Source organism: Podarcis muralis, chromosome 4, assembly GCF_964188315.1.
Source record: "Podarcis muralis chromosome 4, rPodMur119.hap1.1, whole genome shotgun sequence".
NCBI lineage: Eukaryota > Metazoa > Chordata > Lepidosauria > Squamata > Lacertidae > Podarcis > Podarcis muralis.
The window spans coordinates 53,396,560-53,421,832 of record NC_135658.1 but is presented as its reverse complement, the minus strand read 5'-3'; the positions used below and the strand labels follow the sequence as shown (position 1 = coordinate 53,421,832).

General features: G+C 41.5%; 1 protein-coding gene across 1 annotated transcript in view; it reads right to left on the bottom strand.

Annotated features, from left to right (window-relative positions):
* The window catches only part of SON (SON DNA and RNA binding protein), a 36,432-nt gene extending 13,550 nt beyond the window's left edge, over window positions 1–22,882 (bottom strand). Inside the window, 8 exon segments of the mRNA XM_028727078.2 lie at window positions 989–1,105; window positions 2,082–2,192; window positions 2,874–3,056; window positions 3,703–3,846; window positions 5,284–5,447; window positions 6,452–14,011; window positions 19,871–20,037; window positions 22,721–22,882. Of these exon segments, the coding sequence (XP_028582911.2) occupies window positions 989–1,105; window positions 2,082–2,192; window positions 2,874–3,056; window positions 3,703–3,846; window positions 5,284–5,447; window positions 6,452–14,011; window positions 19,871–20,037; window positions 22,721–22,800 (8,526 nt within the window). The 5' untranslated portion in view covers window positions 22,801–22,882.
* Between the last annotated feature and the right edge of the window lie 2,391 nt (window positions 22,883–25,273).

Here is a 25,273-nt window from a genome sequence, read left to right as displayed (position 1 = left end):
AGTTATAAAAATCAGCTCTGAGTGAAGTATCCAAGCATCCTTTTTTGTTGTTGCCTTTGTTGCCTTCTTAACTTAAAGGCAAATAAATATGTTCAGCTTTTCCTCTGCCCCCACCCTACCAACACATACACTCTGCTAATCCCTTGCTCAGCAGACTGCAATTCCCTCCTCCATCTAATATTTGTGTAAGATGCTCAGATCAACTTGTCTATCCCTCACCAATACTAACTTCATCAAGCCAGCCAATAACTCTCCCTTAGGAAGGACAACAAAAACAAGCCTTTTCCCTATTGTACCCCCACAATTTGGGAAAACCTAGGGCAAAGCCTCCTCTATTCATACCTGATCAGGCAAGTCCAGATGGTGCTGCAAGATCAGGCAGGGATTAGGAGCCTCTCTCTTTCTCTCTCTCTCTAAATGAGAGAAAAGTTAAGTCCCCTGCCTCTTAATAAGTGGTAAGGACATTAAACAATGAAGAAAAAGCTCTCCTGCCATTTTCAGATTCTCATCTCTCCGCCAACAGAAGCAAGCAAGTGGATTTTTACAGCCCTCTGAAATCATTTATTGAATTCACTGTCAAAATTTTACTGAAATCGCAACCAGATTGATCTCTTGGCTAGGTAAGTAATGGAACGGCATCATTTAATTGTACCCCGCATTTCAGGACAATTTCAGCACAAGATAACAGTAACCGTGGGAGTAATTAAAACAACTCTTTTCAAACGTGAGCATAGATCATTCTCCCAGTTTCTACAGTTAACCTACGAAACCAGTATTAACACAGAGCTAGTTAGGCATAGTAGATACAGATTCCAAAACAAGAGTGCAACACATCTTGACAGAACACAGAAGTAAATTAACTCATTTATTTTCTGCACCTATTTTAGGAAGCTATTAGTGTCCTAAGTGGGTCACTGTCACTTCTTCCAGTGATTTCAAAGGAATTTATCATGTGACATTTGGACTCATCTGTCTGAATATCATCTACCTTTTTAATCCAAGCCTGGGGACCGCTGTTGGATAACTGTTCTGATGACAAGACCTGTGCTCCAGTGCTTCCTGTAAAATGGCCTGGGATGGAATTCAGCTGAGCCCAGGCATCAATCTGCAACCATAAATGAACATAACAATATAATTAATTACTAAGTTCTCAAATGCAGACACGCACCACTATATACTTTTACATGGTACACAGTAGAAGCATAATCCATTTCAAAATAACTTAAAATTTGATGTTCTGAGACAATTCCCACCAGCTAATGCCGCTTCACCTACTGCTATGTTTCTTTTGTGGGGTCGTTCTTTAACTGATAAGAAAAACCATATTTTGCTCAGAATCATAGAATTGCAGAAATATGCAGCTGTCCCTTATGGGGATTGAACCTGCAACCTTGGTCTTAGCAGCACCACGCTCTAACCAACTGAGCTATCCAGGTACTTCCTTGAAGAAAAGAAAAAAAAGTATTTTTCTTTGTAAACCACTTCATTTCAAAGCATGGTACTGTACTGGGAATCTAACTGGCAAAAATAAAAGGAATTATAGCATCCTTTCAATGTTTGGAAGTCTAAGTTAAGAACATACGAAAGCTAACTTGGTTGTTTCTAGTCCACATTCTACCCAGAATTATGGTAAGTTCAGACTAAACTTCAATTTATAAGGAATTTGAAAATTAATATTGCCACTAGTATATGAAACAGTAAAACGATTTCAGAAAACACAGCAGGTTGGATCCAGACCTGTCCTTCTATGTTTTGGAAGGCGCCTTCTGTTCACGGAAGGGACTGAGATCCATCAAAGGCTCCTCCACCTGTGTATGAGCAGGGAGAGGCGATTTTTGCCAATTTCCCCACTGCAGCCCCCAGGGCCACCTCCCACGCTGTTCTAGAGAGTCCCACAACCCATCAGAGTAGCTTTTGAGAGGGCGCAGAGGGTTGCAGGGGGAATGGGTAAAAACGGCCCCCTTCCTCCAGCACAGCATCTCATGGGGTTGCATTCTGCCCACAGGTAGTCTGGCTCCAACCCAACATGTCTTCAACTTTCCCTTTCCGGGGAGATCAACAAGAAAGAAACTGCAACCTACCCGTTCCTGTGCACGATTTAACAAACACATTGCCTCCATGTCAAATGTATTTTCTGTAAGCCTCTTTTGGGCTATGGTCCGCTCAGTCAGTGCTGATGAGATGTCCACAGGCTAAAAAGTAATAAAGATATCATCTGTTTTGAAGATCTCCAGAGCTACGGAAATGCATCCTTCATAGAGGGTGTTAAAAATTATGTAAAAGGCAGTTCCCAAAATTTGAACACACTTTTGCACGACCAAGAAACAGAAACTAAGAGTGAATATACATAAGAAAAGGCAGTGGGCTTTATCCTTTTTGAATTACTGAATATAGGACTATAATTTAGATGGACATACAAATGACTTCTGCGCATATAGAGGGTCTTCCTCCCCACACCCCACTCCCTTGACAGCTACAGCCAGTTTTGAACACAGAGAGCTTCAAAAACAGTTTGAAACACAGTATAAGGAACAGTGCTGAGGCTAAATCAGAATCTCCTCTGCCGGCACACCAATCCTTTAAATATGCCTGTGCATGTTCTCTGGATTGCTGTCTAAATTCTACGGATTGCTTTTCAAAGATTGCCAGTAGCTCTTATTTCTTTCAGGGGAACATATTTGTATCTGTTTCATCAAGCATTTTTAGAGAATCTGATTCCATGTTTGTCATCTGTTCTGTTTATGATTTCATACCTTTATGGTGTTTTTATGAAACACGACCATGATTTTTAAATGAGCTGTAGATTCTAAATACTCATGTATCTATAAGGTAATGAATAGGTATCCATGTGTTAAGATCTTTCTGCTTTTTACCTCCAGATTGGCTGGGTTGGGGAACACATCGTCCTTGTTCTCATCCTTGTTCTTTTCAACTGGAACCCATTCTCCATACGCACTATCTGATTCTTTTTTCCGGTGTTGAGATCCAGAAGAGACAGGAAACTCCTTCGTCAAAGTAACCTGATTTTTCGGAGCTGCCGGTTTTATAGTAGGAGTCTTAAAGGGGGGGGGGGAGAGTATTATAATCATAAGCATTTATTTCTAAGATTCCTTATAAGATTTAATCATCGTAAGGTCCCAGGTAGGTTACAACAATAGAATGTTGTTGTTGGCATCCATCTATCTCAAGAACATACAAATAAAAAACAGCTAAAACTCTTGCAATTATAAGACAAGTAAAGCTGCTCCAAATGGAGGCCTCTACACTTTTAACACACAAATGTAGGATGGTGTGGAAACAGGGATGCAACATCATGGACTGGGCTCGAAGCACCAACCCATGTCTGTTGCCACAGAACTGCCCTCTACATCAGTAAACATGTGAATAGCACTAATGTAAAATGCTTGTGCATTCAATGCTAATTAGATAGATGTTTGAACATCTGCAATTCAGCTTCAAAAGCCATTTCCTAAGCAATTTAGAGTGTGTCTAAACAGGATTAACTATTGCAGTCAAACCTTTTTCAAAAGTTGTTGAACATGGTTATTGATGTTATACATTATAGCACGATTGGTTGCTCTAACATTAATTGCAAGCAATAATTTTATAATAAACCATTATTACTGAGTCTCATTTGTCACAATTATTTTCTATAAAATTATCAAATAAAGACTTTTGACGATGCAATTCTGCAGTACTCACAGTTAAGTTGAAGAAAATAGGTTTGGGCTCATTGAGTTTAAAGGGATGGTTGATAAAAGGATGCTCTTCCTCCTCTTCGTCAGACACATGAGGCTTGTTCACAATAATATCATCTTCCTGGCTTTGTGCAATCTTCTTGCATTTCTTTAAAAAAAAAAATCACCACAATAATAGGAATGAGGCAACGGTTGAGCAAATAAATCTATATAACGTCAGTTACCAAATACTGAAAATTATGGGAATCAAAGACTTTGACTGCTTGGCAACAGCACCGTATTCAAGACCAGGCCTGGAGATGATATCCATTATACCTGCAAGACCAAAGTCCTAATACAACAGATGCTACTGAGATTGCTGTGAAATCATCATGTGCAGAAGATCTAATGCCATCTGGCTTGCTTCCAATATAAATGGATTTATCTTATACCACATAATGACTAATTCAGTTTTACTATGCCCATCACTAAACTGAAATAGTGTCATATGCCAAAGGGAAAGCAACAAAGCCCCTACCATGTGGTCCACCTCTCACCTGAAATGCCTGTGACACAGACATGCTGCTCAGAGTAAGAAGCAAACAGTTTATTGCCCTTGCTTCCTGGAGGATAAAAAGATCAGTACAAGATTGGGCAGAAAGCAGAAGAGACCTATTATGGGTGTGAAGCCTGAAATCTGAAAACCTGGGCGGAAAATAAGCTGTAACTAAGATCCACCAAAAGGAAGTACAGTTGTACCTTGGAAGTCGAACAGAATCCGTTCCGGAAGTCCGTTTGCCTTCCAAAACGTTCAACTTCCAAAGCAAAGCTTCCTATTGGCTGCAGGAAGCCGCAGAAGCCCCCTCAGACATTCGGCTTCCGAAAGAATGTTTGAAAATTGGAACAATCATTTCCAGTTTTCAATTGCTTGGGAGCCAAAACGTTCAACTCCCAAGGCGTTCAGGACCCGACGTACAACTGTATATGACATTTGGGTATATCTGCACTTTCTGTTTCTACAAAACAAAGGCATTTATAGTTTTAAATTTCCTAAATATGCAAAATGCTACGATTTTATATTCTAAGATATAAGTGATACATTTGTGTGGTAAATAATAAGCAGTTGTTGTTGTTATTATTATTTATTATTATTATTATTAAATTTATTAATCATTTACCACCGAAAGAATCTCCAAGCAACCTACCATTTTTAAGACCATAAAAAACAACATAAAATCAGGAAAAAAAGAATATACTGTAATAAAAACCATACAACATATAAAACCAAGCCAATAAAGCAGCAGCAAAAGCATGCCATCAGTAGACAGCAAAATCAACATACTCTATCAAATGCCTTGAAGAAGCTTATATTGATAAGGAAATAAGGATTTAACATATGTCATTGTCCCCCAAAAAACATACAGAAAAGATGTGGTTTTCCCCCACAGCTTTAAAATTTCCAGAAATGTTTTATCTCTACCCCACATCCCTCATTAAGTTATCTAGAAATCCTGCAATTTTAAAACAGATTTTAGTATCTTACTGGATAAATGCTGCATTTTGTATTGAAATAGTAATAGTTGCAAGTTTCATTTGATTCTCTTACCTCAGTGAGTTCCAATATTGTCTCTTTTGCAGACTTTTGTGCAACCTTTTCTTCTTTCTTTTCTGGAGTAACAACAGGCATCAGGCTTGGCGGTAAAGGAACACCAGCCTTTGCACACATGGCAGCTGCATTTGCTTTAGCTATTTCAAGTAGTTGTGCCTTGTCTACAAAAATAAGAATTTATTTATTATTTCGTATCATGCCCATTCTCATGATGAATTCCTACACTGCACTTAGAATTCCAGAACTGCACTTAGAACTTGGAAATATGCCTGGCTCCTATTCTAAAGAACGCTAAAGTAATGGAAGATTTAGTTCTAAAAGCGTTTCCTCTCCTATCTCTGAACCCAATTCAGATAAACTCACAGATCACTTTGCACAATCAGCTGTCTTAAAATAGGAAGGGAGAACCTATGGTTTTCCAGATGTTGTTGGACCACAACTTTCATCATCCCCGAGTCATGGCTGATGGGAGCTGAGGATTCACACAGTCACCGTGTATGAAGTGGGGCACTGCTACTGAGCAGCCCCCTGTACCACCTGACAGGATGTGAGAGGTAAGGTGACAGCGAGAGCCCTGGACTGGCAGCAGGTGCCAATTATGTGTGCATTGAAACATGCTGCCACCACCAACCCAGTGTTTTCCCTGCCCCCTTCCAGTCCTAGTGAGCAAGCAAGCAGGGAGATAGTAAAGCATCAGCTGTAAATTTGTCCAACAGCATTTGGAGGGCCACAGGGTTCCCCATCCATATTTTAAAATAGCAAAAAAATTTCTCATTTCTTCAGCATGGGCATTAAAATTATCTACAATAACTTGTATGTAAGTTTTGGTTTGTGAAATATACAGATACTGGGAAATATCCTACATCGTACCAGTAGATGAAACAGGACTTCCCGTTCCTCTACTGCAAAGGGTCTCCCAAGCTTCCAGAGCAGATTTTGAAGCTGTGCAGGGAGATGCAAGGCGAGAGCAGGAAAGAGAAGCCTGATACATGTGAGCAGAATTCTGTTGCACAAGCAGGCTGCCACTTTTGGAATGTCCCTCTTTAACAACACTTAAAAGAAATTGTTTCAAAATAAAGGAATCTTAGAAAACCCCGAGAAACTAAGAGATACCAATTTATCTTCATAACATTATCTACGTAACAAATTGCTGAATATTAATTACCCAAGTCAGTCAGACGCTTAGGTGACCTGCTTGAAGTTCTGGATCTTCGATGATCAGGTGATATACTGGTGCTCCGTCTTCTCCCTGTGGATCTAGAGCATCTTGGACGAACAGGTGTTCGACTTCGAGATCGTAATCTGAGGGGTATTCTGTAGCTGTCTCTTGAATCAGACCTCCTCCTCCTCCGGTCAATAGACCTTGACCGGTTTCGCCGAGATCTCCTACGCCTTTCCCTGGATAAAGACCTTTGTCTTGACACAGATCTTGATCTAGTCCTCCTCCATCGTCTTGAACATGATGGGGAGCGAGATCGGGAACGTGTTTGAGAGCGATGATCAGATTTTGATCTTGAGGACCTCTTCCGTGTTGCTGATCGAGAACGGTTTTTTCTAGATCGTGATGCTGTTCTATGCCTACGAGATGGTTCAGAGGACTTGGAGCCCTTACTCCTTGATCTTCGCAACGGGTCTCTCTCTCTCGTTTTTTCCAAAGATTTAGACCTAGATTTAGATTTATGATATTCAGGAGACTTGGTATGATTAGGTGCTTCCACAGATTCAGTTCCCTCTGTTTTTTCAAGCGATTTGGACTTTGATCTAGATTTGGAGCGTTTTCTTCCTGAAACATCTGAAGAGTCTTTATCTTTTCTTCTTTCAGGTGATTTGGATCTGGACTTTGATTTAGACTTAGATTTTCTGTGTCTGGATTTTAGGGAGGGGTCTTCTTTTTCAGCAGATTTTGTTCTACATTTATTATCCGCCGACTTGGATCGTCTCCTTTTTGATCTTGATGAAGTTTCTAAGTTTTCAGCTGATTTGGATCTAGATTTGCGATTATCAGAAGACCTGGACCGTCTCCTTTTTGCCCTGGTGGAAGTATCTCTTTTATCAACAGATCTGGATCTAGATTTGCGATTATCAGAAGACCTGGACCGTCTCCTTTTCCCCCTGAATGAAGTCTCTCTTTTATCAACAGATTTAGATCTAGATTTGCGATCAGAAGACACAGACTTTCTTCGCCTTGTCCTCAATGAACTCTCCCTTTTGTCAACAGATTTAGATCTAGATTTGCGATCAGAGGATCTGGACCGCCTTCGCCTTACTCTCAATGAAGTGTCCCTTTTGTCGACTGATCTGGATCTACTTTTGCGATTATCGGAGGATCGGGACCGCCTTCGCCTTACCCTCACAGAACTCTCCCTTCTTTCATTTGATCTGGATCTAGATTTGCGATCAGAGGACCGAGACCGCCTTCGCCTTGTCCTCACTGAAATTTCCCTTCTGTCAGCTGATCTTGATCTAGATTTGCGAACATCAGGGGACCTGGACCGTCTCCGCCTTGACCTCACTGAAGTTTTTCTTTTGTCATCAGCTGATCTGGATCTCGACTTATGGCGATCAGAGGATATGGACTTTCTTCTCCTTGTTCTTACTGAAGACTCTCTTCTGTCAACAGATTTGGATCTGGATTTGCAACGATCTGAGGACCGAGACCGCCTCCGCCTTGTCCTCACTGAGGTATCTCTTTTGTCAGTTGATCGTGATCTGGATTTGCGACGATCAGAAGATCTAGACTGCCTCCGCCTTGATCTTATCAAAGAATCTCTTTTGTCAACTGATCTGGATCTAGACTTGTGGTTATCAGATGATCGTGACAATCTTCGCCTTCTTCTGACCGATTCTCTTCTGTCAACTGATCTGGATCTAGACTTGTGATGATCAGAAGATCTGGACCGTCTTCGCCTTGACCTTACAGAAGTTTCTCTCTTGTCAACAGACTTTGATCGAGATTTAAGCCGATCAGAAGTCCGCGAACGTCTCCGTCTAGACCTTACTGAAGATTCTTTGCTCTCTTTTTTGTCAGAGGATTTTGATCGAGATTTATGACGTGAGGTAGAGTCCTTTTTTCTCGAACGAGAATCATTCTTACTTCTAGAACGTGCTCTTCTTGATGCTACCTGTCTAGAGGTGGAACGTGATCTAGATTTTTTTTTACGTTTTTTAGTCTTAGAAGGAGATTTTGATCGACTCCTTTTTGCTTTTTTCCCACTCTTACTTTTATCTTTACTTTTGCTGCTTACTTTTTCACTTTTCTTGTCTTTTAAAATATTTTCTTCCTTTTCCTTCATTATATCAGAAGACTTTGGAGCGGTGTCTGAATCCTGATCCTTCAAAGAATCCTGTAGAGTTATTTCCAATTCCTTCTCCTTGGCCATTTGCAAAGGTTCAAGAGATGCTTCTGAATCTTTCAACAATTGTTGGTTTGATTTCAGGTTTTCTGCTGCTGAACTTACAGATTTTACAGCTGCCTTTAAACCTTGTTCCTCCAAAGAGACTTGTTTCACTCCATCTAAGTCTTTTTCCTTTGGCTTGTGCAAAGGCTCTGAAGTTGCTTCTGAAGATTTCACCTCCACAGTGAGTTGTGGAATCTTTTCTGAATTCTTAGCTTGTTGTTCTGTAGTTGACTCCAGATCTATCACCTCTGCCATGCACCTCTCTTTGGAATTTTGTTCTGTAATGTCTATGTTCTCTGCAGTCATAGGAGCTGGTACCAAATCTTTTGTACTAAGAGCATGGGCAGATTCCAAAGACGCTTCAGATATCTTTTTATCTGACAACAAAATAGGAGTTGAATTTCTTTCCAAATCCTGAGTCCCCAAAGCTAACACAGATTTTGAAATTCCTTCAAAATCCATTTGCTTCTCTTTTCCCATTGTTGTTTGGGCAACTTGCAGATCTTTTACTTTCCCTATAGAAGCGCATTTAGTGGTTGCTTCAAAATCTCCTGGTTCTTTTGAGTGTACTGATTCTGGAGCAATCTTAGATTTTAATAAGGATTCAGTGTCCTTCAACTCTACTATATTCATAAGCCCTGCATTTGCCTCAGAACTCTTGCCATCCACAATAGATGCTATTTCTACAGTAGGTTTAGAGTCGTTTTCTGTACGTTCTAAAGCTGTTCTTGAACATGTTTCATCAAAACGCATTTGTAATTCTAGTTGTTTTTCTGAATCATCTGCTGTTTCTGTAGCCAGAGATGATATTGTGGCTCCTGAACTTTTTTCTTCCACAATACTTGAAAATTGGGGGGTAGTTTTTGAAACATGCAGCACTTCTTCACGTGTGCCACTTCCTTCCAAATCACTTGCCTCCATAGTGCACAGGGATTGTGGAGGAGTTTCTAAGTAGGTTTTTTCCTGAGCATGTTTAGATTTTGCAATAGTTTCTAAATCTTCCTTACTGACCAAACCTACAACTGCTGAAGTTGTTTCTGAAAGTTTCTCTTCCATCACACTTTCAGATTCTGGAGCTGCTTTGTACTGATGTGTCTCAGGGACATATTCTGTTTCTGAAGCCGATTCTAAATATTTTATTTCCAAAGTACTTTCTGCTTTGCTGTGTTTCTGAGAGTCTATTATTTCCAGTACTTCTGTCCCTGTAATTGTACCAGAAGAATCTGAATTTGTTGTACCTAGATTTCTTGGAGTAATTTCCAGTTCTCGGGTTCCTGTAGAGTCAACTAGCTTTAATACAGAGACTGATTCTGAAGACTTCAATTCTGGTGTATTTAGCTGTGCTGCAGTAGCTACTGATTTTTTTATTTCCAATACTGTTTCATAATTTAGAGCTTTTCCTAAATCTTTGGTTTCTGCTTCAGGTATGGATATAGATTCTACAGCACCATCTGAATCCCTCACCTGTGGCACACAGAGTTTAGAAGTTGTTTCAAACTGCATAGCTGCTTCTGAATTTTTCATCCCTCTTGTATCTAAAATACTGGAGCTTGCTCCCGAATCTATGACATCCAACATAAACACAGACTGAGTTTTGTCACTATCCTTTCTTTCTGAAACAGTTGCAGATTTAGAAATAGATTCAGAATATTTTACTGCCAATTTTGTGTCTGGTTTTAGAACTCCCAAATCCTTTTGTTCTGCTTTATCTGCAGTTGTCAACGTGCCTTCTGAAATATGTGCACCCAAAACTGGTTTACATCTTTCAAAGGTTTCTGAACCAGTCACATCAGCTTTGGGAGTAGATGTGAGCACATTATTCATCTCGTTTTTGTCCAAAAATGCTAGATTTGTTTCCACCTTCTGACTGGTTTCTAAATCTTTCACACCTGTTATGCGAATAGGTTCAAATGTATCTTTCAATACATGCACAGATTCATAGGATGCCTTCAATTTTTCTATATCCACCACCATTTCAATTGTTTTAGCCGCTTTTAATCCTTTATCGTCAGTTCCATGGAGAAAGCTGGGAGTTGCTTTTATATCTAACACATCTGGGGCAAACAAAGCTGCTAGAGACATTTCTGGTTTTTTTACTTCTTCAGTATCAATCACACATATAGTTTCTGAATCTGCTTCCAAATCTGTACCTGCCAATGCTTCACTTCTGGGTTCTGCATCTGACACTTGCAATACTGGTGTGCACTGTGACATTTCATTATGGTGGGGAGGTTCTGAAGCAATTTCTAAAATTTCTGATCCTACCAACAATTCACGTTTTGGAGGATCATTTGCAATTTCTGCGCCTGCTTGAACAGTAGATTCTAAATCAGCTTCTAGGTCTATGATTGTAGATTTTGAAGCTGTTTTTGAATCTTTTGCTTGAATCAAATAGAAAGGTGTTAGGGTGGTCTTTGAAAATGTTTCTGTCACATTCATAGATTCTGGACTGTGTTCCAAATCTATTACTTTGTTAATCTCGTCAGATTCTAGAACTATAATCTTCTCTTTCTCTGATACACAGAGAGATTCTGGAGCTGTAAATCCTCTTGATTCTGTCCTTTCTTCCAATTTCTGCTTCTCTTCCTGACTAGTTAATTCATCTGAAAACAGAAGCTCTGGACTTGTTCCTGCATATTTAACTTCCAAAGAATACAGAGAATCCAAACCAACTCCCCTGATTTTTGTCTTCACATACTGGAGTTGTTCTAGATTTTGTTCTGCATGAGAATCAGGAATTGATGGCAAATTCTTCAATGCTAAGGGTTCCTTAGGACTGCTCACATCCACCACAGTTGTTTCTTTTAATTCTTGTATCACTGCTACATCCTCCAGTTCTGGAATTCCTTCTGAACTTACTATATCCATTTCTTGCAGAGATTTTGAAATGAGTAATGAGCCTTCACTCTCAGCATGCAGCTTATTGTCAGATATTCCTACAGCTACGTCTTTAGTTACTTTCTGATATCTTGGTAAAGTTTTCAAATCAGCTGCCTCAGCACCATTCTGATTTTTCTCCATGTGCGCTATAGCATCAGAAGGCTTCTCCTGTATTCGGGGCACAGGATGAGATTCAGTTTCAGTGCTTTTGCTTTTGGCCACAGTTTCAGATGCTACAGGAATCTCAGAATACTTTCCAGGTGGCACTGAAGTTACTTCCATATTTTTCACCTCTCTGTCCAGTGGTTTTAATTTTTTACGTAAATCATTCAATTCAACTATTGTTTCAGGATCTACAGTTTTAATGCCTTGGATTTCCCCAGTTTGTAGTGCTTTAAATTTGTTTGCATCTACCATGTGCAGTGACTCAGGAGCATTTTCTGAAAGTTCTAGGCTCTGTTCTGAATAATTTGTAAATATCATATGCAGTGAATCTGAAGTAGCATCCATCTCTCTCCCCTCTTGTTCTTCTTCTGTCTCTAGACTAGTTTCTAAATCTTTTCTCTGAGTTACTGCATCAAGTTGCAAAATGTCTTTTGCACTTTTCATTTCTTTTGTGTGTAGAGATTCTGAAATGCTGTCCAAATTTTTCACAGTCATTAACGATTCTAGAACTTTTCCAAAATCCTTTACATTCCCCACAGTATTACTTTCTCTTACATCCACATATTTTGAAGCTTCCAGATATTGTGTTTTTACTATCCCTGGAGCCATTTCTAAATTGTTAGTATTTAGAACAGTTTCAGATTGTGAAATGCTTTCAGGAACTTGTACATCAATCACTGCCTCAGTATCTTCAGTAATTCCTGGCTCTCCTCTCTTCCCTACCACCGTTTCTAGGGGAGTTCCCAAATAATTCACTTGCCTATCTCCCTCAAATTCTGGAGAACTATCTAGATTCTTCACACCCTTCATTCTAAGAGGTTCTGGCACAGCAATCCACTTTTCCATTTCCGTTATACTTTTAGATTTTGCTTTTAAGCATCTCATGTCCATCTCCCCAACTTCCACAGTCCTCACTTTTAAAGTTGAATCTGTGCTTTTCATGTCCTCTAATTCTGGTGCATCTTTTGCATCTGCTACAGTTTGCAAAAGTATTTGACGTTTTTCTGCATCATTCAATGTTGTCTTGACTGGCGAAGCTTGAGCTGCTCCTAATTCTTTCACCCCTGCCCTTTTCTCAACATCAGGGGTTGCTGCTGTGCATTTCTGGGCATCTAACTCGGTAATTATTTTTAATTCTTCTCGATGATGCTTCAGTTTAGTTACTAGAGCTGGTTCAAAATATTTTTCAGAGATCGTATGCCGAGATTCTGAAGCTGCTTCCGAGTCTTTCAATGCTGCTGTTGACTCAAACTGTTGACTCAGTTGCAGATCTTTCACTGTGATGATGCTCTCAGAGTCATGTAGTAAATCCTCTTTCATATCCTGATCGGGGCTTATTTCAGAAGCTTTCACTTTTGCTGTATTCAAAAATTCTGAAGTGGCTTCAAAATCTTTTCCTACCACCATAGCCAAAAATCCCAGAGTTGTCACTGAATCTTTGGCTTCTGCAGCTGCCTCTGGGGGAAGGTTGGTGAAATTACAGCTAGCAGTTTCAAATGAAGTTGCTACTGCTTGTTTCAAGATTTCAGGATTGAAAGATTCTGAGACAGAGTCCAAATCTTTTACCTCCATTGTGTCAGATGCTGAACTTGTTTCCAAATATTCCAGTTGTACTGCTACAGACTTTGGACTGCTTTCAGGAGCACTTGTTTCTTCCATAGCCTCCAATGTCAAACTAGCTTCAGGCTGTTCGTATTCTTTTATGTTAGCCACTCTACCTTCAACATCAGCAATATTTAAAGATTCATTCCCTATGCACAAATTCAAAGCTACGTTGGTAGGTTGGTAGGTGTTATTTTCCAATTCTCTCTCATTTGTAACCTTGACTTCACTGAGTTCTTGAATATTGGCTAAAGTAGAATCTCTAGTTGTATCCAGTTTGCTGTTAACTGAATTATTTGCATTATGTGAATTTGACGTGGCTAAATTAAGGTTTTCACATACAGTTTTTTTCAGAAGCCACCCAGAGGTCTGTTTCGAAGAAGATACAGGCTGTAGATCTACATCTTCTGCACTTGGTATGGAGCTCGAGCTTTCTGATTTTGAATGAGAAATGGACTGCGTATCTCCACATTCTTTATGCTGCTCGTTTAGTTTTGATTCCTTGGGTTGCTTTTTATACTTTTTCTCCCTTTTCTCCTTCTTCCTTTTCTTCTTCTTTTTCTTATCTTTGTGTTTCTTATCCTTCTTAGACTTTTTCCTTGGAATTTCATCTTCTACTTCTTCGGATAAGCCTCTTTTGGTAGAGTGAGATTTATTTCTCACTGTATCCTCGCCACCATCTAATAAAAGAAAAAAAATTGTGTTAAAATTAAAAATCAGAAGCCAGATTTCAGAAGACTGAGCAAGAAACTCCTGACATTTTTGCTGTAGCTATAATCTGAAAAATTATGTTGCATGTACAAACTAGATCCTTTTTGATCAAATGGAGAAAATACTTACTACAAAATTTTAGCTTTAAATCAAGGTGCCCAAGCAAGATTACCTTTCTCCATGCCTGCTGATTCCTCCATTTCAAGTATAGCTAACACAGGGGAGAATCCAGATAAATAAAAATGCATATTCAACTACATTTAGTACAGGTGACTGGCATAGTCAAAGTTGGAAGAATCAATCACCTCAATTGTACTCGACACACAGTATGAATAGAATAGTGATGTAAAGGCCTGAAAAGATGCCCAAACAAATGAGGAGGAACCATTTCTCCCCCAATTTTTCCAGGTCTTCACATCTCCAGTGACGTATCATACGTTGGATTTGGGAAACAGTCCAGCACTAGAATCTACATTTACAATTTCTAATTAAGCACAGAATCAACATGCACATTGTCCTTGCTTAACTGAAATGCTCATTTTTATATATAAACAGCGGGAGGTATCCAGCTAAGTAGTTCCATCAGCACAAGGACATCGAGCTCTGCAACAGAACATCCCCTCCGTCTCCTCTCCCTTAAATCTGTCCTGGGGGTTTCACCTAACTCTACATGACAGCTTTTTGAGAAGTAAAGGAGAAGAAAGAATCAGTTTAAATCCCCTTATCCCTTCCTCTGGGAATAGGGTCTAATTGGAAGAATTTCATTCATGAGATTCTGGATCCAATCCTTTATTACTATTTATTCTTAATTACACAGCACCGTTATTATGCATGGCGGTTTACAGAGTATAAGAGAACAGGTTGGTGTACAAAGGTACATCTACGTCAAACTAAGGATGGATGCTGCCTGCAAAAGCTAATACTCTTCTTCACTCTTCACCTACTTAATGCATAACTGTGGTGCTTCTCATAGCCCATGTGATACAAGTGTAACATCTCTTGGATTACAAATTTCACTACATCTAAAAAATTAGATGCAACTATGAAATAAAGAACCTCATTGACCCAGGTACAAATTGAAAATATTTTCAAATTTGCCTTCTTGAACTGTCAGGGCCTGAATTTGTATGGGATACTACAGAGTCTTCTTCAAGAGGTTATTATTAATAAATGAGCTTATAAGAAATGGAAAAATAAAACAAATACCAGAACTGACCTTTAAAGAAGAGAATATGAAAGCACAATATAACACAACTCTTGGTAAACAAAATATATTATAACTTAAGATAACCAATAATGTACTGGGCTGGATGCAGAGATCTGCTCACAGAAAGCGGTGGATGCAAAGTGAATCCCTGTCCCATCTTTTCCCAGGCGTACCCCAGGCCCTCGAAAAGGCTCACCTGAGGCTAAGGGGACCCTGTTGAATGAGACAGGCTATGGCATAAAGGGCTGACAAGGAAGAGGGAGATAGCAGAAAATTGGGCCAAGGAACCTTCTGTGATGGTGCTTCTATCAACTTTTTGTGAGGATCAGTTTTCCCTAAAGCAACATTTTTGAGAGTTTCTAAGGACTAGAAATGGCAGGAAAAGCACCTTCCTCTCACACTCTTCAATGATCTCTCTAGATCCAACCCCTTTAGATTTAAAAGCTTGAATTATCCTGCACCCATCATACATGACATCAGCCACAGGAAAGGTGGGCATGGTTTGGCCCAAATGGCCGGGTGGGTCTAAGTAGGTGGGTCCCCTTACCTGGTGGGTCTAAGTAGGTGGGTCCCCTTATACATGCTTATTCAGAAAAAGATCACACTATATTCAATTTGCCTTACTACCCAGTAAGTCTGTTTAGGAGTGCAGCCTAAGTAACATTGATGAGTTTCAGAAATGGATCAGGAGATATACACGGTGGAGTCAATGCCATACAACAAAGTATTGTAAAGCACAACAAAATAATAAATCAATACGAAACAGAAATACTGGCACAATACAATCTGATAGCTGTGTGTGCAAGCAACAACATTTACTAGAAAATGCCTGTTAATAAATATGTGTGTGCTAACAGACACCAACAAGAGGGGAAATAGCTACACCAGCTCCATGCTAGGACAGAAGAGGAGGGACCTGAACCATAGGTGCATCAGTCCCTGGAATGCCTGCTTTGGCTTCCACCACCAAGAGTCAATAGATGCCTGTGGAGCTTTCAATGGATGTATCAGGCAGGGGCCTCCAGGGTGAAAATGCTGCTCCAGCCAACTTACGCATCCACCCATCCTAACACCCTTCAGCAAGGTTAGAATTGCTCAGTTGTTGTTACTTTTTATGCAAATCTTTACATGCCTGATAACCCTGATGTAACTCTAAAACAGAGCTTTCCTGTGTGTTGTGACACATTAGTGTGTCAGCTGCAGTGTGTCAGTGTGTCACACAAACGCTCCCCGCGGTCCTCTTGGGGCTGGAAAGGGTTACCGTATTTTTCCATGTATAAGACGAGGTTTTTTGCTTTAAAAAAATTAGTACAAAATTGGGGGTCATCTTGTACACGGAACATGGGCATCTGGGGGGGATCTATTAAATATTTTAGCATATGTCTGGGATTTTGGCTTGGGTGGGCTGAGGCGGTCCCTCCTGCTGCCTTTCTCCTCCCCCTCCGGACTGCATGCTGGTGACTGGATTGCCTCCTGAAGCCCCCGCTGGCTAGACCACCGGAGCAAGAGCAGTTGCCACCACCGCTGCTGAGAGCTGCCTCAGCTACCTCTCCTTGCCCTTCTTTCCTTTTTTCTTCTTCTTCCCCTCTCAAACTCCCACCCTGCCCCCAACCCGCTCACCACCTTCCTCAGCTCAGTTTGCTCAACAGCATGGCCCAGCACAGAGTGGCCACTGCTTTCCCCCGGCTCTTCCTCAGTATCCTGCTTGGGAGCCTCCTTCCCCTCGCTTCCCCGCAGCAGCTGCTGCTACCAAGGGAAAGCATGTGGTGCCCCAGCTGCTGCCTTTGCTTCTGCATCATGGGGCACTGCATGCACCTCATGATGGAAACTTTGAAGGCAATTGCCAAAAAAAGGATAAACTTGTCACCACAGATCATCCAGAGTTTCACTTCTATTTTAGTGTTTTGTTTTCTTAATTTTGGGTTAAAAAAAAAATAAGGGTAGTCTTATACATGGGGGCATCTTACACATGGAAAAATATGGTAGTTTAACCTCCAGTTTGCTAGTAAAACTGAATTACTGTGTCACGAAATGAGGCTTGTCCAAAAAATGTGTCACTAGCTTGAAAAGTTTGGAAAGCTCTACTATAAGAACACATTTTTACAGAATCTGAATATGTCATACAACTATTCAGTGTATTTAGTGTTGTTGTTTTTAAAAAACTAGGATATCAAACCATGTTTGATTTAACTAATCACAATCAGAATAAACAAGTTCTCCACTCACTTTACTGGCCGACGTTTCTCCGCAGACAGTTTTTCCGGGTCATGTGGCCAGCAAGACTAAGCTGCTTCCGGCGAAACCAGAGTAGCGCACGGAAATGCCGTTTACCTTCCCACCGAAGCGGTACCTATTTATCTACTTGCACTTTGACACGCTTTCGAACTACTAGGTTGGCAGGAGCTGGGAAAGCGCAACAGGAGCTTACCCCGTCGCGGGGATTCGACCTTCCAATCAGCAAGCCCTAACCTCAGTGGTTTAGACCACAGCGCCACCCACGTCCCTAATGTAGCAAGTAACTGTGGCTCATTCAAAAGGAAAAACAAAGCTGTTCCTCAGATCCTCTTATATACAAAGGAGTAGGGAGCTAGACTTAATCAACATTGCAAATTTTAATTTCACTAGTAAATCTAACACTAATTTTAAAAAATACATCAGTATGAAAAGAAGAGAGGTGATTTAAGTTGAGGAGCAGAAGTTTATAAGTAAGACCTGCAGCAAAACATTGTGGTATATCCTCAACTAACAGGATTGTTCCTGTTTGGGGTTCTAGCCAGGAAGCCAGCCATGCCCAGCTTCAGGATACTACATTCCATTCCCACCCCATTCACCAGTTTACTTTCCTCCCTGACAATTCACTTACATGATTACTTGGCATAGTCAGACCACACTGCACTGTTGAGTGGGGGGCAGACTGTTGCCCCCTTAGGTGTCACTGGTTTTTAAAAATATTTTTGTACTTCTGCAAGCCTTGGGGATTTCCTGAGCATGCCGATATTTCCCTCTTGTTTATCAGTGGTTCTATTTTGATGTCAACACTCATACCTGTTTGCTATTAGGAGTGAGATATCAGGGTTATATAAGATTAATTTAGTCCGCCCATAATATTTTATGGTACAATTTACCATAACTGCATTAATACTTCTGGAACTTGGGTTCTGACACCATGTCTGAGGTCTCACTATTCAGGCGTTATGTTAATTTTCTACAAAAGATAAATGAACGATAATAGTTTTTAAATAATTAAACGCAACTCAAATGATTCACATTAGACCAGAGTAAATGCTGCACTATCTTTTAAAGAAATTACAGTCATACCTCGGGTTACGAACGCTGCGGGTTGCGCGTTTTCAGGTTGCGGACCGTGCCAAACCAGGAAGTACCGGAATGGGTTACTTCCGGGTTTCGGCACTCGCACATGTGCAGAAGCACAAAATGACACCAGGCGCATGCGCAGAAGCACCAAATTGTGTCATGCACATGTGCAGACGCGGTGCTTCAGGCTGCGAACGCTGTGGGTTGCGAACGTGCCTCCCGCACGGATCACATTCACAACCCAAGGTATGACTGTATTCAGCAGTTGAGGTGACAAAAAACAAAACAGTGATCTGAGAAATCAGCTATTGTCCAATATATTGGTTTTGTACATATAACTTTAAAAACACATGTATTTTAATACCATAGGTATATGGCAATTACTTCACACACATGAAATGTGTGAAAGCTTAACCACCAGCTTTATCAACACTAAGCACATTCACATTGGGCTGTATTCAATGAAGTCAGACTCAAACATACATTTAACTAACTTACTTAGCTGCGTATAACCCATTGAATCCCATTCAAATAATCAGAAAAAATTAACACCGTATTTTACTATTAGTAAATGAATTTGGCAATTACAACTCAATCCTAAATCTGTTTGCTTACAAATAAATCCCAGTAATTTCAATATGCTTTACTCCCTAGTGTGCATAGAGAGCTGCAGCCGTAATTTAACATTTACATGAAAATACTTTATATATACTTGTTCTAACTAGTTTTACACATTACATCAATACACTGTCAGTTTTCACAAATGTAAAAGATCAATAACTTAACTCATTTTTGGAAAGCAGAATACTTTGAAAGACATAACTGTAAAACTGCCAAAACCACCAAAAACAGGCTTCCTCAAACTCAGACCTCCAGATGTTTTTTGGCCTACAACTCCCATGATCCCTAGCTAGCAGGACCAGTGGTCAGGAATGATGGGAATTGTAGTCTCAAAACATCTGGAGGGCCGAGTCTGAGGAAGCCTGACCAAAAAGCACAGATGGCACAAATAACATATTGAAGAGCTTTCTGTTAAAATAAAAATAAAATTGAGGACAACATAGTACAGACTTCCCCTCTTCCTCTGCTCCCGCTGAGATTCCCCATCCCCCCCCCCAGAGGATCCCACAATCCTCTAGAGCAGATGCAGACACATGAGGAACTGCTGGGGGGACAGAATTTGAAGGGGAAGTCCCATAGTGGTTTCAGAATTCATTCCATTGAAGAATGTAGAGCATTAGTTTTCAACCTGAAGGTGCACATTGAAATAAAATTATATACAAAGGTTAAAATATTTTTTATGTACCTGGTTTGTACTGTGACTCTGCACCCAACACTTCTGATAATACTTGTTCTATCTTCTGCACTAGTGGATCATTCTGAAGATTCCCAATAGACGTAATTGTATCATCTGAAGAGTTCGCTTGCTCAGATGAGTTTATTTCACCATTGTGCTGGCTTCCTAACTTTGCACTAATAAAGAAAAATATGCAGAATCTCAATATTAGGTATACATTAAAAACAAATGGCAATAATATAACACAGTAACATTCAATTAACATATAGAATTGGATGCAGACTTGCTCAATCATGAACAGAAAGGAATTTCAGGGTACTGTACAAACACAACTAGGAAGAGGAACCTGGATGTGCCTCACATGTGGCGTATTGCTATACCCCATCGGTGGCGCTGTGGGTTAAAGCCTCAGCGCCTAGGACTTGCCGATTGAAAGGTCGGCGGTTCAAATCCCCGCGGCGGAGTGCACTCCCGTCGTTTGGTCCCAGCGCCTGCCAACCTAGCAGTTCGAAAGCACCCTCGGGTGCAAGTAGATAAATAGGGACCGCTTACTGGCGGGAAGGTAAACGGCGTTTCCGTGTGCTGCGCTGGCTCGCCAGATGCAGCTTGTCACGCTGGCCACGTGACCTGGAAGTGTCTGCGGACAGCGCTGGCTCCCGGCCTATAGAGTGAGATGAGCGCACAACCCTAGAGTCTGGCAAGACTGGCCCGTACGGGCAGGGGTACCTTTACCTTTACCTTTTAGATGGCATGGACATAGATGTGTTTGGATATTGATACAATATCACTCCCTATGGAAGCCTTGTGGATACAAATCCTTCCAACTAACTAATTTAAGTTAGATGTGGTGATATAAGACAGGAAGGAAAACAGTTAACAATTAAGAATTAACATAGGTAAAGGTGAAGGGACCCCTGACCATTAGGTCCAGTCGTGACCGACTCTGGGGTTGCGACGCTCATCTCGCTTTACTGGCCGAGGGAGCTGGTCATGTGGCCAGAATGACTAAGCCGCTTCTGGTGAACCAGAGCAGCACACAGAAACGCCATTTACCTTCTCGCCAGAGTGGTACCTATTTATCTACTTGCACTTTGACATGCTTTCGAACTGCTAGGTTGGCAGGAGCAGGGACCGAGCAATGGGAGCTCACTCCATCGCGGGGATTCGAACCGCCGACCTTCTGATCGGCAAGTCCTAGGCTTTGTGGTTTAACCCACAGAACCACCCGCGTCCCTAAAGATTAACATACTGCTTCATTAAAGTACTGTATTGATTTTTGGGTGCTAGTGTATAAGGCCATCCTATTGGATATTTGGAATGGTTTTGAAAATTTTCAGGACCTTGCACTGAGAAACTTAACTGTGTAATAGTGGAGAATTTTAGATCTTCCTAACTGAAAGTGAAAGAGTACAGTAAGAAATGTGGTTGTTTACAAGTTTAGCTTGCTTCTGCGTCTACAGCACTGATCTCAGACAGCAGACTGAATGTATCATCATTATATCCTATTTTTCTATTTAAAAAACCACTTTTGTACTAAAAAAATTTTCTGACATGACAGAAGCATATGATTTAACTCATTTTGGTATTTCATTTACTGTTTCTACAGTACTTAGCAATGGGATTTGACACTATGTGATGAACAGAATCTTTTGAGAACTCTCTATTTTTTGTCTTTTGTGAACTGTATACTTCATGTAACACTTTAGTTACTTTCTCTATTTATTTAACAGAATTTGTATACTGCTTATCCAAGTGGTTTGCATAAAATGCTAGGCGTTTTAATAAATGAAATTTCTCATCCATTCCAGTCAAGGAGTTTGCAGTGAATGAAACTTCCCCCATGAACTAGATGACTAAATGACATTGTTTTACAGTCAAGTTGTGTTATTTTTCTTTGCACAGTGCATAACAAAGAAACCCAATAAAAGAACAATATTATTAAGGAGTCAGTACTACTGTTTACACTTTAAGCATCAACAACAAATAACGCTGCAATACATGCTCCAAAGCATCTACATTACAAGGTAGAACAAACCACTAAGAAAAAAACCACTAGGAACCTCTAGCAACCTTCACAACTGAGTTAACGTTCCCAACATTTCTGAAAATACTTAATTCTTGTGAAAAGCATTTACATATTAAGAGAGAATGAACTCTTGATGTTTACGGTAAAATCCTATGCATATTTAGAATTGGCTTTTTAGCATCACAAAATGTTGCCTTCATGAACACCATCCTTTCATTGGATTCTTCTTTTCTTTAATACTTTGCTTACCGGCCAGAACCGCTGAAGGAACAGCTAACTTCCTCGAGAGCAGTTCTTCGAAAACACTGGCTTCCTTAGAGCAGGAGTGGAGAACCTTTGACCCTCCCAAGATGCTGCTGAACTACAACTCCCATCCGCCCCAACAAGCACAGCGAAGAGCCAGGGGTGCCGGGAGTTGTAGTTCAGCAACTTTTGGAGAGGCCTAAGGTTCCCAAGGCCTGCTTCAGCAGCTTCGAAGCTCAGGGTCCGTTTGTAAACCCTTATTCCTCTGGGTGACCCCGAATTCCTCCACGAAACTTGCTCTTAACGCCTCACGCCGGTCCGAAGTCGGCTTGAGCGCCAAGCCTCACAGACGCCGTTCTTCTGCTCCGCCGCCTCCCTCAGCAGCTGCCCTTCATTGTCTCTCCCGGGCGCCGAGCCCCCCCCCGGCCGCTGCCATAATCTCCTCGCCCACAGGCCCCCCCCGGCATCCCCCCCTCCCTCGACATCCCTTCCGGTCCCTTCGCTCTGCCCCTCCCCCACTCCGCCCGTTACTCCGCGTAATGCCGCCGCCGCCGCCGCCAAAAGAAAACCCTGCCCCTCTGACCAATTACCTGCCGAATTGCTGCTCCTGGATCTCCCGGAACTTGCTAACGACAAAAGACCGAAAAATCTGCTCGATGCTAGTCGCCATGACAGCCTCGCGCAGCACAGGCCCCCCCACTTCCCCTTATCCCCCCCCCCTTCACTCGCTCTCCGAGACGCAGATCCGCCTGCGCTCTACAATGCAACACCGGAAGAAGACGCGGCCGGGCTCTTCTTCCCCTCCCCCCCTCCTCTTCGTCCCGCCCTCCACTTCCGGATTGCCCTCTCTTTCTCCTGATTGCTCGTTCCGACAAGGGGCGGAGCCTGAGCCGGCTTGGGGATGGGCGCTCTGTAGTCCAAGTGAACCATAGAGCGCCTACTCTGAATGCCTTGGAGGTGCGAGGCGGACGTGACTCCGGGCGCCCCTCCTCCCCCTCCTCCGCCTTGCGTAACTGTATATGGCCGCCTTCTGGCTTCTCGTCAGCTCAGGCGACGTCCGGAGTTGGGAACACAATGAAAATGGCAGCGGTTGAGTCCGGGGCAGGAAAACAATCTGAAGGCCCGCACTTTGTCCTTCTGTTCGCCAAGGGGTGCGCTTCGGTCGTCTCTGTGTCCGCCCCCCCCCCCTCGTTTCAGACGTGGTTGTGCACAAGGTCAATGAAACTGAATGCAAAAAAACCCCCCAAGGTGCTGCACGCTTCTGGCGGCTCTCGGCGGAGAGGCCCAGTCCTTCGGAGTTGGACGTTGCACTGCCCTCCCTCCGACCGGGGAACAGCGGCCATGTTGTTGATGCCGCAGTTGGAGGCGAGGTGCCGCCGTCCTTGCTTCCCGGCTCGGAAGGACGCCATATACACGCACAGCCTGAAATACAGATATATGCACAAACACACCACTTTCTCTCACACACCCGACACCAAAAGCTTTCCGAGTTTGCGTGCTGGGCGGGCTGAGAACCCGATTCCGTGCATGTTTACTCGCAAGTAATTCTGCATAAGATCGCAGCATTTCCAAATTCAGTGCTTTGTATTCCCTAAGATGTTAACGCGCGCACCACTAGCCCAGAACTGCTAAAAATAAATACACAACAGCTCCCGAGACGGGCCTTGAAAGGCATCAGTCGTGTTATTATTCACTGCTGAAAGACTAAATAAATGCGTTTCTATATAAAAAAATGAATATGTTAGGCTAAGGTACAGCTGGAGCATGTACACACGTCTATAACACGGTTGAGGGAAGGACCGCAGCTCAGTGAACGGAGCACATGCTTTGCATGCAGAAGGTCTGGGATTAATCTTTGTAAGTAGGCAGAACCTGAGATCCATATAAACAGCTGGAGGATCACAAGACTCCATATCCCTGTACAGTATTAGTGGAAATATTTCCCATGTCACAGGGTTTTAAAACAAGAGTTTTAAGTGGAAAGTACATTGGTTTCATCTGGATTGTTGTTTAGTCGTGTCCGACTCTTTGTGACCCCATGGACCAGAGCACGCCAGGCACTCCTGTCTTCCACTGCCTCCCGCAGTTTGGTCAGACTCATGTTTGTAGCTTCGAGGACACAGTCCAACCATCTCGCCCTCTGTCGTCCCCTTATTAGAAAAATATAATTCTCATAACAATAGTCTGTTTTATGGTGCACATAATTATGATCTTTGCCTTATATAATCCACTTAGAAGCATTTATTAAGCAGGCCATAAATCTTGTTAAAATAAATGTGGTGACAACCTTTAGATACAGTGGTACCTTGGGTTAAGTACTTAATTCGTTCCGGAGGTCCGTACTTAACCTGAAACTGTTCTCATCCTGAAGCAAAGTTCTTAACCTGAAGCACTATTTCTGGGTTAGCGGAGTCTGTAACCTGAAGCGTATGTAACCCGAGGTACCACTGTACTGTATTTTTAATATTAGAATATTCCTCAAAATTGTCTAACTTTCATTAGTTATCTCTGGAGGTAGTGTTTGTTTCTATATTCAGTATAACTGCCCATCAGTAAACATTCCCTGGGAGGCTTACAAATAGAACAAATTTAAAAATGCAATACAAAATAATTATAGTAAACCATAAAACACAGCAAAATAAACTGAAACAGCATAACCCAATTTACAACCCGGATTTAATGTTGTCAATTAAATACTATTCTATGGACTTTTTACTTGGAAATCATTATGAATTCAGCTGGACTTACTCAAGGCTTATTTGTGCCAAGATTCAGCAACTCAACCCCGTCATTTGTTTTCAGTGTCACGAGCTCAACCCTAGAATTTATGGAGTTCCTCTGCAAGTTGCAAGGAGAGGAAAGAAAGTTTCCAATGCAGAGTGAGTGTTTCTAAGACAATCGAGGTCTAAGTTCTGCTGCAAGGGGCTTGCTCCCACGTAAATATGCATAGAACTAAAGTCTGTAGTAGGCTTTGGGCTGGAGTTTTATAACTGCGAGATAAATTGGTGTGCATTTGTCTCTTAACTATTTGTGTTATGCAACACATTATCCTGTCCTAAAGCCATGGAATTCGATCTCTGGCTCACAGCTCCCCTGTAGCTTATTAGTAACGATAGAGGTTTGCTACAATACAAGGATCCGGC